The 12624-nt window shown below is 36.4% G+C and overlaps 1 protein-coding gene across 14 annotated transcripts in view; it reads right to left on the bottom strand.

Annotated features, from left to right (window-relative positions):
* LCLAT1 (lysocardiolipin acyltransferase 1) overlaps window positions 1-12624 on the bottom strand; it is a 191412-nt gene that overhangs the window by 141005 nt on the left and 37783 nt on the right. For 3 of the 14 annotated variants that reach the window (XM_068564821.1, XM_068564820.1, XM_068564819.1), the window contains exon 1: window positions 9140-9259. The exons of 2 other annotated variants lie outside the window; for them this stretch is intronic. In XM_068564821.1, the coding sequence (XP_068420922.1) occupies window positions 9140-9183 (44 nt within the window). In that variant the 5' untranslated portion in view covers window positions 9184-9259. Of the gene's footprint in view, window positions 1-9139; window positions 9359-12624 lie in introns of those variants that run through there. 9 more of the 14 variants (XM_068564822.1, XM_068564824.1, XR_011076653.1 and 6 more) reach the window with 8 other exon arrangements.

Here is a 12624-nt window from a genome sequence, read left to right as displayed (position 1 = left end):
ATCCTTGGTGGAAACGGAAAAAACACAGCTTTCACTTGTTAATTGATGTATTTCTATATTACCCTAATTTTATAAAGAATAAACATATAATTTACAATTAAAGATATTTTAATTATAAAAATTTTAAGAACACATTAATTCAGGTTAGGATGATCTCTCTCTGTTATAATCTGTAATCAAATACTCTGCCAGAAAAAGCAGTCCTTGGGAATCAGTGGAGACAGATATATGGGACAAGTTTATAATTTTTCTAAGACCGCTCCAAAATAAATAAACAACATGTTGATCCTGATTCAAGTGACAAAATCAAATACATCAGATGAGAGCGTGAACACTAATGTCAATCACTGCATATATACGATATGTAATAATAGTTATTGCAAAATATCGCTTCACAATGAAAATGAAAACGTTTTAACAGTCAGCTAAAACAATCATAGCCTGATTATTGAGATTATTCCACAAACTGAAAATTAACTGTTAACTATTTAAATAGTTTAAGCAAATGCTCTTTACGCTCTAATTTTGTAACCTAGGTGAATACTTCACTTATACAATCGCACTGATTTAGTTTTTTCACAAACGTAAGTGAAATGTTTATGAGCTGATTAATTTCTTTTAAATCCACCAATACATTTCTAAATCCCTGGATGCATGTTAATTTGCATGACCTGATTTTGACGAACATGTCTTCATTTTTTGGAATTTAATAACATAAACACATCTGTCAACTGATGAAATGGTGTGCTTCTTTATTCCCCAGTGACAACTGTATTTGTTTTCCTTTCAAGTCCCGAAAGACAGAGGCTCAAAGCTAAATTTAACATCCAATTTTAGAAGCAAAGATTATGGTTATTATTATCTTTTTCTCCTCTTACAATCTTATATTTTTATTCTTATTGGCATTATTGCCATATGTCTTTCATTGTAAATCACTTTAAATTCTTTTAGGAAGCAGACTATTAATTAAAAATAAATTTAGGACTTCCCTGTGGCCCAGTGGTTAAGAATCCACCTGCCAATGCAGGGGACATGGGTTCGAGCCCTGGTCTGGGAAGATCCCACATGCCGCAGAGCAACTAAGCCCGTGTGCCACAACTACTGAGCCTGCGCTCTAGAGCCCGCGAGCCACAACTACTGAGCCCACGAGCTGCAACTACTGAAGCCCGTGCGCCTAGAGCCCGTGCTCTGCAACAAGAGAAGCCACCACAATGAGAAGCCCGCGCACCACAACGAAGAGTAGTCCCCGCTCGCCACAATTAGAGAAAGCCTGTGCGCAGCAATAAAGACCCAACGCAGCCAAAAATAAACAAATAAATAAATAAATTTAAACATTGTCACCTATAGTGACCTTATTTATGTTTACACATTTTACTAATTAAAAAAAATACAAAAGAAACTAGGTCTCTACTAAAGCATAGTGTCAGGAAACCACTAGAAATTTGTATTTAACGGTTTATGTTCTAGGTATTCTGAAGACAAAAAAGTATACTCCTTTATAAGCAAATCGCCAAAAAAAAATAAACCAAAAAGACAGAACTTAAAACACCTCTGCTTATCAATTAAGCACTTATAATGCAACCAGGGGAAGCTAAAAGGATAATGTTTAAAGGTGCTCTGGCACATTTACCAGTTTGGGAAACCAACAGACAATAACAGGAAAGGGACAAACTATATGGTTTCATTCTTCCTGAAGCAGCACGAGAGAATAATACTTTCCCAGATACAAAAAGAAAGTAAAAGGTTAAGCAGCATTCTAGTTACAGAGCACTCAGAAGAAATAAAACCAGTTTACAAATTCTGGCAAAACACAGCAGGACAGCTAAAGAGCAGAATAGAGTCAAACCTTAGCTCTACCCAAAAATGAAGCAAGAACTTTCAACTATCAACTGGAATTCAGTAAACAAGTCTGTTAACTCCCTGGTGGGGGAGTCTACCCTGAGTTCTTAGAACTGTATACAGACATTTGCGGTTATATAAAATGACGCTACTTATCTATTGAAGTTTAGTGAGAGAAGAAATTATCTGTATAAATATTCACAGATCTCTACACTGATACAACTCTTTTACTTAAAATGTATTCAAAAGTTAATACTGAGAAAGAAGCAGAGAGTATATACTGTATAACTCTATTTACCTAACATTCAAAAGCATAGAAACTGATTTATAATATTAGAAGTAAGGATAATAGTTATCCTGGGAGGTGCAGAGCAGGAATAGTACCTGCAAGGGGCACCAGGAGCCTTCGAGGGCTTTGGCAACACTCTGTTTCTTATCTGGGTGCTCGTTACACATGGCGTATTCACTTTATGAAAATTCACTGAGCTGTATACTTGTGGTTTATGCACTTTTCTATATGTATATTTCAACAATATTTACCCCCAAAGTTATCATTTAAACTGGATACTTTATAAGTAATCCAATTCAAAATATGCAGTTTATAGGAAGAAAATACAAATGGTCAAGTCAATAAAGTTCAACCTCACTATTTTCTGGAAAATGCAAAAGTGAAACAACAAAACACCATTTCTTCTCACAGACTGACAAAAACGTCTAAGTCTTGCCTTTGATATTCTAAAAATCATTTGGTAGTATCTTTGTCTTCATAGCTGGAGGGGAGTATAAACTTTAGGGGGCAAACAGATAAGTACCTATTATAATTTTGAATGCCTACCATCAGGAATGCTTTCTCAGTATCTACCCCTGAGAAATACTCAATTGTAAGTAAAAAGATGTTTCATTGTAGCCTCGTCTGTAATGACAACAACAAAAATCGGAAATGTGGATGTCCACTGATGAGGGAAGGGCTAAATAACTGTGGTACTTTCAGCATTATGAAATACTACCCAGCTGGAAAGAATCAGCTATATTTTTTAAAATGAACAGCTCTCCAAGAGGTATTGCTAAGTGAAAAAGAATATGATACCATTTTTGGAAGGGGGGACCACATTCCCCCCAAAAAACCCCTATGCTATATGGCTTATATAAATAAATGTAAATACACATAAATCTGTCTAGAATGATACATGCCAATGTTATTATGGTTGCTTAAGTGAAGACAGAAGAGGCTGCAACTAAGGATGGTGGTCAAAAAGGAATAGACCTTTCTATTGATACAATGTTTTAAAAAGAGAACATTTCCACGTACATAGTAAAAGGAAAACAGGAAGGAACAATGGGAGGGAGGGAAAGAGAAAGGAAAAAAGCAGCAGCTTAGGCACAGCCAAAAGAGTCAGCTTACTAATAATGCCAGTTGTTCCATGATCCAATAACCAGAGTAAAAATGATTAAATGGGGACTTCTCTGGTGGTCCAGTGGTTAAGACTCCGCACTGCCAATACTCGGGGCTGGGTTCGATCCCTGGTCAGGGAACTAAATCCCATATGCCGCAATGAAGATCTCACACGTGGCAACAAAGATCCTGCGTGCCGCCAACTAAGACCCACCGCAGCCGAATAAATAAATAAATATATTTTTTTAAAATGATTAAATGCTGAGGTAGAAATAACCCATGCCTCTTAGCCAAATTACTCTTTTGTCATACTTTAAACTAAAAGTAAATTTTTACAGACAAATTAAAAACCACTCAAAACATACACTGAGATAGGAATGATAAAGCACCCTAGATAAACTAAAACTACACTGGCACCCTTAAGAATCCTTGGCTTTTTAGTTTTGCTGATGTGGTGTATAACATTGACTGGTTTTTGGATGTTGAACCATCCTTGTATCTCCGGGGTAGTCCCACTTGTTCGTGGTGTGTGAACCTTTTGATGTGTTGTTGAGTTTTGTTTGCTGGTGATTGGTTGATGATTTTTGTATCTGTGTTCGTCGGGGATGTTGGCCTGTGATTTCCTTTTTTTGTGTCATCCTTGTCTGATTTTGGTATCAGAGTGATGCTGGCCTCATAAAATGTGTTTGGAAGAGGAAAAAAAAAAAAAAAAAAAAAGAATCCTTGGCCTAACAAAGGTCACTCAAAACCACCATTCAATTTACTTTACAGCACTTATCTCCGTTAACTTGAAGTTTAAGCTCATGTTTTGCTTTTTTCCTTCATGAGACACACAGCTAGCCAGTAAAATGTATAAGTAAAGTACTAAGTGATGGAGGTACATAGACTATCAGAAGGCAAGCAAGTTTACTGACACTCTTCTTATATACAAAATATGAGCCCATAAATATATATACATATGTAAGTCTCATAAGGATAAAGTTCTAGCAGAAAAGTTATTAAAGTTACCAAAAACAGAATTTTCATTTCTGATTATACCCATGTCTACTTTAGTCAAAGCATACTCTTTAAAAGAGAGAAAAAAGTTAAAATATCTATCTAAATTTACCAAATTTTTTCAATCATTTCATTTAAACAGAGAATATGACCAATTAGAGTCATTCTGCAGTCACTGAAAACTCACAATATTTGCACTAGCAAACACTAACCATCTTCGGGCAAGGTATTACAAAGACTATTCTTTGTTACTGTTAACAGAGTCTTTGCCCTCCTAGGACAGATCATCTAGATGGAGAGGGAAGAATGAATTTTAAAAGGAAGGAGGGAGGGAGGCAATACAAGGGAGTATATATTAAAATGCCAAATTCATGAAAAATCAGTAAGTGTGACAATGAGTTTGTAAAACCTTAAAAATCTAGAGCTAGAATTAAGATCACCGAGCTTTGGGAATTCCCTGGCAGTACAGTGGTTAGGACTCAGTGCTTTCACTGCCATGGCGCAGGTTCAATCCCTGGTCAGGGAACTAAGATCCCTCAAGCCGCATGACGTGGCCAAAAATTGTAATAAAATAAATAAAATGGTAAATTAAAAAAAAAAACACCAAGCTTTAAACAACTTTTGGTTTCACAGATGACTGTCTCATTACACCAGTGAAGACAGTGAGAAGCAGAAAAGCTGAGGGACCTGACTGTGCTCGCAGTGGCACACCCAGTGATGATGGAACTAGGTGAAGACCTCCCACCTCCAGTTACCAGCTCAGCGTTCTCTCCACTAGAAAGGGATCCTAGAGGTCTAAGACAATCAATTAAAACATGCAGGAGGAATCAAGATGCAAACAAGGCCTGGGCCTGGAGGAAGAATAGTACTCTGTCAAGCTAGGACAAAAAAGATAGACAAAGAGGCCGACTTCTTGACATTATTCCTTATGATGCACACTGCACAGGGACCGGTTAGGCATAAGGAAGTTTTTCCAAAGTCTCAGGATTTCTGTTTCTTTGAAATTGTTTCAAACAATATGAATTATTAACAGCAAGCATTTTTTAAAAAATGAAAACGTCACCAATACTTTTCTGCATATATGGCAAGCACACTCACTATATTTCAACAATTTCCTGTTATTACACAAGGCTTCCTTGTAAGATGTAGAAGTTAAAACCACACACACCCACACTGAGAGGAACATAACTATATGAAATCATTTCAGAAAGACAGGTTAGTGTGACTCTATTATACCTCTTACCTGTTATTCAAGAGACTACCCTCCCTGTTCAAATTACTTACTATAGTCTTCAAAATGTTAACTATAGGGTACCATATAACCCAGCAATTCCACTCCTCGATATATATATATACCTAAGTGAAATAAAAATATGTGTCCACACAAAAACATACAGGAATGTTCATAGAAGCACAATTCATAACAGTCAAAAAGTGGAAACAACCCAAATCTCCTTCATTTGATAAATGGATAAACAAAAGTGGTATAAACATCAGTGAATATCATTCAACAAACAAAGGAATGAAGTACTGGATACATGCTACAACACACATGGACTTTGAAAACTCATGCTAGGTGAAAGAAGCCAGTCACAAAAGTCCACATATTCTATGATTTCATTTATGTGTCCAGAATAGGCAAATCTATAGAGACAGAAAGTAGATTAGTGGTTCTTTGGGGCTCAAGGCAGGTGGACGGGGTGACTGCTAATGAGTATGAAGTGCGTTTTGGAGTTAAAAAAAAATTCTAACATTAGACAGTGGTGATGGCTACACAACTGTGAACAGTCTAAAAGCCACTGCCTTGTACACTTTAAATGGCTGAATTGTATGGTATGTGAATTATATCTCAAAATAAAACGGTTAATTAGCTGGGACATTACCAAGACATGAATAACTCTAACCAACTCTACCCTGGAGCTCATGAAATGCTGAAGGAAAAGAGAAATTGTGAGGATAACTGCCACCTCAGAAATTAGAAACAAGAGTATATACAAGTGAAGCCAGAGAACAAAGGGGACCAAAACACAGACAGAATGAAATCTCAGAACAGAAAAAAGACCAGACAGAAATACATCAAAATGTTACCAATGACTGTCCCTGCATAGTGAGACTATGGTTAATTTTTTTCCAAATTGTGGACAAAGAGTATTACTTTTACATAATTTTTTAAAAATCTCAACAACATTTATTTCAAAGGGAAAAATCAAGAGCCAGAACTTCTTATATTAAGGGACTGGATAGGGTGCCTCACAAACAAAACACTGAAGGTAGAGTTAACCACTAATGAGAAGTATAAAATGTGAATTATACAATATTAAAGACACTGGCCCCATGTTTTCCATATATGAAAGAGCTGATATTCTGAATCAATAGTTTTGGGGTTTTTTTCTAATATAAGTTACTGGTATTCACTGGAAGCCATAAAATACCACTGTTACAGGGGAACATCTATCAAGTGATTTGACTGGTCAAGGAATACAATGTTTTTCTCCCTGTTTCATACCACAAAACAAAACAACTTGATCACGTTATTTCTAAAATCTATACTTATGTCATTACCTTTAATAAAAGACTTCTAAGCTACAGATTAATACAAACTGAGTGAAAAATGCCACCATTTTGTCAAATAACATAAAGTCAACTACCATTCATAGTATTTTTTCTTATAATAGATAAAAGCAAATGAAGAAAATATCTACCATCTATTCTTCACACAGCAAAGGGCAGTTTACCCACAGAAGGTTCAGAGAATGTATTCAAGGGTTCATAAACCCCCTAAAATTGTAGGCTACGTTATTTATAAATATATGTATATATATAATATACATATAATATATATACATATTTTTCCCCTGTGGAGAGAATCCCTAACTTTTATCAGAGGGGTTTGTAACTCAAAGAAAGTTAGACACTACTGCTTTAGAGAAATAGTTGAACCACAGCCTAAAATGGTCTTCTGTTACAAGGAATCCTAGAGACGTTAACTCTTAAGAAACTACACTACGTAATTTTCTTTCATGAAACAAAAGTGTCTAGACAAGAAGATAGAACCAAGGATAAATCATATATAGCCACTATTCTAGAAAAAAACTTCAAGAAGTCAAAAAACCAACCCAGTGTTGTAGGCAAAGGCAGAAATATTACAGACCATAATTATTTTATTTGTATTTATTTGTAGTAGGCCTTGTCTTAAAAATATCTGAAATGTCGTTTTTATTTAATACCTCACAATATGAATGAAATCAAATAATTTTTGATTCAAAGTATTTCAGGCTGAAATCCATTAACTGCTTTTATTCATAAACGTCATGGAATTCTGGGTGAATGCTACAAATGTACAAAATGTTTTTTTCTGACTTATTCTGAAAGACAATGACTGAGTTTTGGTTCATGTGTAAAAGTGTATTTTATGCAAATAATAACAGCGTTAATATCCGGAATATCTGCTTTGCTATTAAAACTTTACTTCTGTGACCTTTATTCCTCCTAAACTTGCAAAAATCAAAATAAATAACGGATGGAAAATAATCCTAGAACTCTTTCCATGTATTTTAAAGTGTTTCATGTAGCATGTTCTTACCATTAGTAAATAAAAACATAGGTGGAGAAATTAGTAAGAATGCCAATAAAAATATTTCATTTGGTTACAAAAGCTCATGAAGACTTAAGAATGGCAACTGATATTTATAGGACTTTAAAAGTTACTTACAGAGCTTACAAATGTAACTACTCTATTTGCTAGACAAGAGGAGGTAGTTTTCAGAATAGTACTGAAACCAAGCCCCCCTAAAACTAAGTTTCCCTAACAAGTTTATGATTAATCTCTCTATCCAAAATTGTATTCACTTGCTTGTCTCCCCTGACCTCAATCCCTTTCTTGTTCCCCCTGACCTCAGTCCTGTGCTAAATGAACACTTATCACCCAGAGTTAGATGACTAAGACTGCTGTTGTCCATAACACCATTAATGTACTAAAATGGCTGTCGTAGGTATCATCATTAATGTACACTCAGGTTGTTTCTACAGATGAGACCACCTGGCCAGAGAATCGTACATCAGAGACATCCTGACCCCCAAAACCACACTTAAGAAATGTCACAGAAATGTCACAAGATGATGATTAATCCCAGTTTCTTTGTTCGTCCCCGTTAAAACATCCCTAACTCAAAGACCACAAGAGAGTGGATCTGAGACTTGTCTCCCATTCCCTTTGCTTGGCACCCTGCAATAAACCCTTACTTTGCTGCAAACAACCGCTATCAAGAGTTTGGCTTTCTACACTAAGGGCACAGTTACAGTATAATGCATAAAATATTATGAAAGACATCTCTGAAAGTTCAATTTAAAAACCACACTGTCTATAAAGTCACCTATCATGGAAAGTCAGAATTGAAAGGGGCTTTAGAGATAATTTAGTCCACCAGTTTGCAAACTTTTTGAATCCTTCATTCAAAAATCTCACCAAGGGCTTCCCTGGTGGCGCAGTGGTTGAGAATCTGCCTGCCAATGCAGGGCACACGGGTTCGAGCCCCGGTCTGGGAAGATCCCGTATGCCGAGGAGCAACTAGGCCCGTGAGCCACAATTACTGAGCCTGCGCGTCTGGAGCCTGTGCTCCGCAACAAGAGAGGCCGCGATAATGAGAGGCCCGCGCACCGCGATGAAGAGCGGCCCCCGCTTGCCGCAACTAGAGAAAGCCCTCGCATAGAAACGAAGACCCAACACACCCATAAATAATAAATAAATAAATTTAAAAAAAAAGTAGAGGAATTTAAAAACAAAAACTCCTAAAGAAACTCAACATTAAAAAAAAAAAAAAAAAAATCTCACCAAGAAGTCTCATATGTAAAACAGAACCAGAGAAGAGCTCTACTTAAAGACTGGCCCCAGCCCCAGCCCCAGCTCCTCACCTTTGCCTAGACCTCTCTGTCCAAAGGGATGTTAAAGACATCATTTGAAACCAGTGGCCCAGGGAAACCCTTCATATTCCAGATGAGGCAATAAAGACCCAGATTCACTGAGATCGCCTGGTGGTTTGTTTACTCCTCGGGTGATCTTCACATAAAGTCCGTCACAAACACATAATTTTTGAGATAGAAGGGCAGGGCTGGCCAGGACTTCTCACTCTCAGTCTGTCTCCCTCTAGTTTACTCTGCCTCTCTTTTCAGAGACTGTTAAGAGACATGGGAGAGAAAGAAAGACTGTATAAAGTACTTCACATACAATATTCCTAATCTCACAACTCTGAAAAATGGGTAAAAGTACACCCATCTTACAGTTGAAGAAAGTGACCTCAGAAGCATTCAAATATTCCCAGACTATATAGTTGACAGGTCACAGAGCTAGGATTTAAACTTGCATCCATTTAACTCCTAAGCCTGTGCTCTTTCCAATTAAACCATGTTATATTTGTATAGCACGAATGCCAGACTACAAAAGAAAGAGGAATCCATGGACGGGGCCAAGAAAAACACCCAGAGAGTCTCCAAAATAGTATCAAAGTGATAGGTATTTCCAACATGAGCACCCTAAGTTAGCAGCACTGAAATGGGGTTGTGAGAAGTATGGCTGACAACACATTAAGATAAAGAAGAAACAAAGTGACCATGAGACCAGCAAAGCAAAGCCAGGTTTAAATTAATGAGGCGTGGCTGCTGAATGTAAAGAAAGTTTCACCAACACATATTCAGGAAGTCAACAATGAGAAATGGAATTGTACTTAAGCAAAAACACAAAGTCCAAAAATACAAGAGGAAAAAAGTACAAAGTCAGACAGCTACCGCAAAAGAGTAAAATTACACTCTACCTAAAACAAAACTATTTACAAAAGAGTAAAATGTCTTTCAGACATTTGTTGTTAAACAACAAAACACCACAAAAGTATTAGTTCTTCATTAATTGATCTTTGATCTTGATTACCTGGAATCATTATTAAAAAAAGAATTCAATGTATAAGGCTAAAGTCAAAAGTATCAAAAGTTAAGCTAAGAAAGAATTCTGCATAACTGGTAAAATTCAGAAGCAAAAGTCTAAAAGTTACAGGGGACAATGTTTCCTCCAAGAAATTAAGTGAGTTAATGGGATGAAAGTAAAAAGGAACTTGGACTAGTGCTGGCGGTGCTTCATATTGGGTTCTACTCCAAGCACCTCTGGAAACACCAGAATATCAGAGAGGGTTGAGACTGGAAGATAAACACAGCACATCTTCACTGAGTGTCAGTATTACTATATTTTGGAAATAATACTTTCACCTTCAACACAAGCACATAGGGTACACTACAAAATTCTCATGGAACCTACAATCAAGCAAGGAAATCAAAAATTCAAATAAGAGTGATACTGTAATAAAAGCTTTGGAAGCATCTAACAAGGGCTCTATGCTCTCCTAGAAGACCTCCTTGACTAGTAATAGTAGTGGGGCTAAACTAGAAAAGTTTTGTTTTGATTTTTTGTTTGTGTGCTTACTGAGGGATAGAAGAGGAGGAGATGGGGACTAGGCAGATGGAGACAGTAGCTGGGGAGAGGGCAAAATGTGTGACATCCCACAGGCAGGTGTTCAGAAAAATCAAGAAGCAAAGTTTTGTACCTACTGATTACTTAAAGTAGCATCCCTGGACTCATTGCCAATTGGATTCCTTCAGAATCCAGGGTAGCTTCAGAAGCACTAAATACAAGAGCAGCAGGGCAGATCACAAAACCTGGAATTCCTGTCCAAGCTCTACTACTAACAACGCTTGTGTAATTCTGAGAAAGTAATACCAAGTCCCACCCAACACACCCTCTTCTGCCCTTTTACACCCACCCCTTACTTTCTTTACTTATGAAATGAGAAAACTCATGGCTGTCCATGGGGCAGCCCACCCACTAGGAGCATTTTAGAAATCTGTTGGGTTGTTCTTTGTTTTGGGCGGTTTTGTCTTCTAGCATAATCATATCTCATATTTTCAATGATTTTCCTTTTATTTTTCCTTTATATTACAGTTAGGTAATTTAAATGGTTTATTTTAATTAAGTAGGTAAAATTTTTCATTAACTATGAATTTCACTTCTGGACGCTAAAGAGAGCATTGCAAAATATTTATTATGAAAAGGGGCTTCGGGTTAGATAGAATTAAGAACTAACTGACTAGAAGATTTTAAAGGTTCTTTCTAGTCTTATAACTTACTGATTCTATTAATATGTTGAACACTAATAATGAGACAAAACACACTGATAGCGTGTAGGTGATGATTTGTGGACAAGAACAAAAAATCCTAAATCTGCTTCTGTACTTGATTAAATAATTAAAGTTGTAGGAAAGCAATTATATCCCGCTGCCTAGGATGTTATTATATATATCGAATACTGTGTACTTTACTTTTAAGAAAAAGATTAAAATGGCCAGAAAAAAACACTACTATAGTGGAAGCTTAGGAATACATGTTCAAAAGGAAGCCCTGGGGTTAGCAAAGATTCAGCCCATATGCCCCAATCATCAATTTCAAAACTCACATTTTATGAAACGGCTATAATGTGATATGAACCCTGAAATATTAAGATAAAGTTAAACAGACTTAGTATTCTCCCCTCCAATGCAAAACAGAGAAATTGGTGATAAATTTCTGAAAAAAACTTATAAAAAATTATTAAGACAAAAAGGTGATATTTTGAGGACCAACCTTCCCATTCCAGAAGCTTTTGGGAGGATGGAGGGGTGGGTGAGAATCCTGATAACAAGAAGACATGATATTCCTTTGCCAAGCTATTCCGAAGTTCTGTAAACGATATTATTTATAAAATATATTTTTAATTGGTAGAACGCCTACTGTGGGTCAGGTCACATACATAGATATGTACACACACACACACACACACACACACACGTGTGCATGTGGTGTAAAACTGTATTTATATTTATAGATGTATGTTTATATATATCATCACATTTAATCACTGTAACAACCCTTCAAGGTCGATACCATTTTCCACTGTTTCTTATGAGGAACATGAGGTTAAAAAGTAACTCGGAGACTTCCAGCAATCAAGACCATGTGGAACAAAAAGCCTTTCAAAAATAAGCCTAAAAGCCTCTGAGTAAGGAGAAAAAAAGCTATCAAATATTATGCAAAGTTAACTCAAAAGAAGAGTCCAGTTAAGCTTTACCTATTGACCTAATACTACACGTGAAACTGATTTTTATTAAGTCCTGGTGCCTCTATATGCCAAGCACTTTCGTATACACTCTTACATGATATTTCTCCTATTTTATCATATTTGATAAGATATTTATCATTTGACAGTGTTCACTAATACATCCGTAAGGGAAGAAATGGAAAACAGACCAGTGGTTGCCAGGGGTTAGGGAGAGAATGTGACTCTAAAGAAACAGATAGCACAAAGGAGTTTTGAGGGGTG

Source organism: Eschrichtius robustus, chromosome 15, assembly GCF_028021215.1.
Source record: "Eschrichtius robustus isolate mEscRob2 chromosome 15, mEscRob2.pri, whole genome shotgun sequence".
Classification (NCBI taxonomy): Eukaryota; Metazoa; Chordata; class Mammalia; order Artiodactyla; family Eschrichtiidae; genus Eschrichtius; species Eschrichtius robustus.
This window is presented reverse-complemented; position numbering and strand designations above follow the sequence as displayed.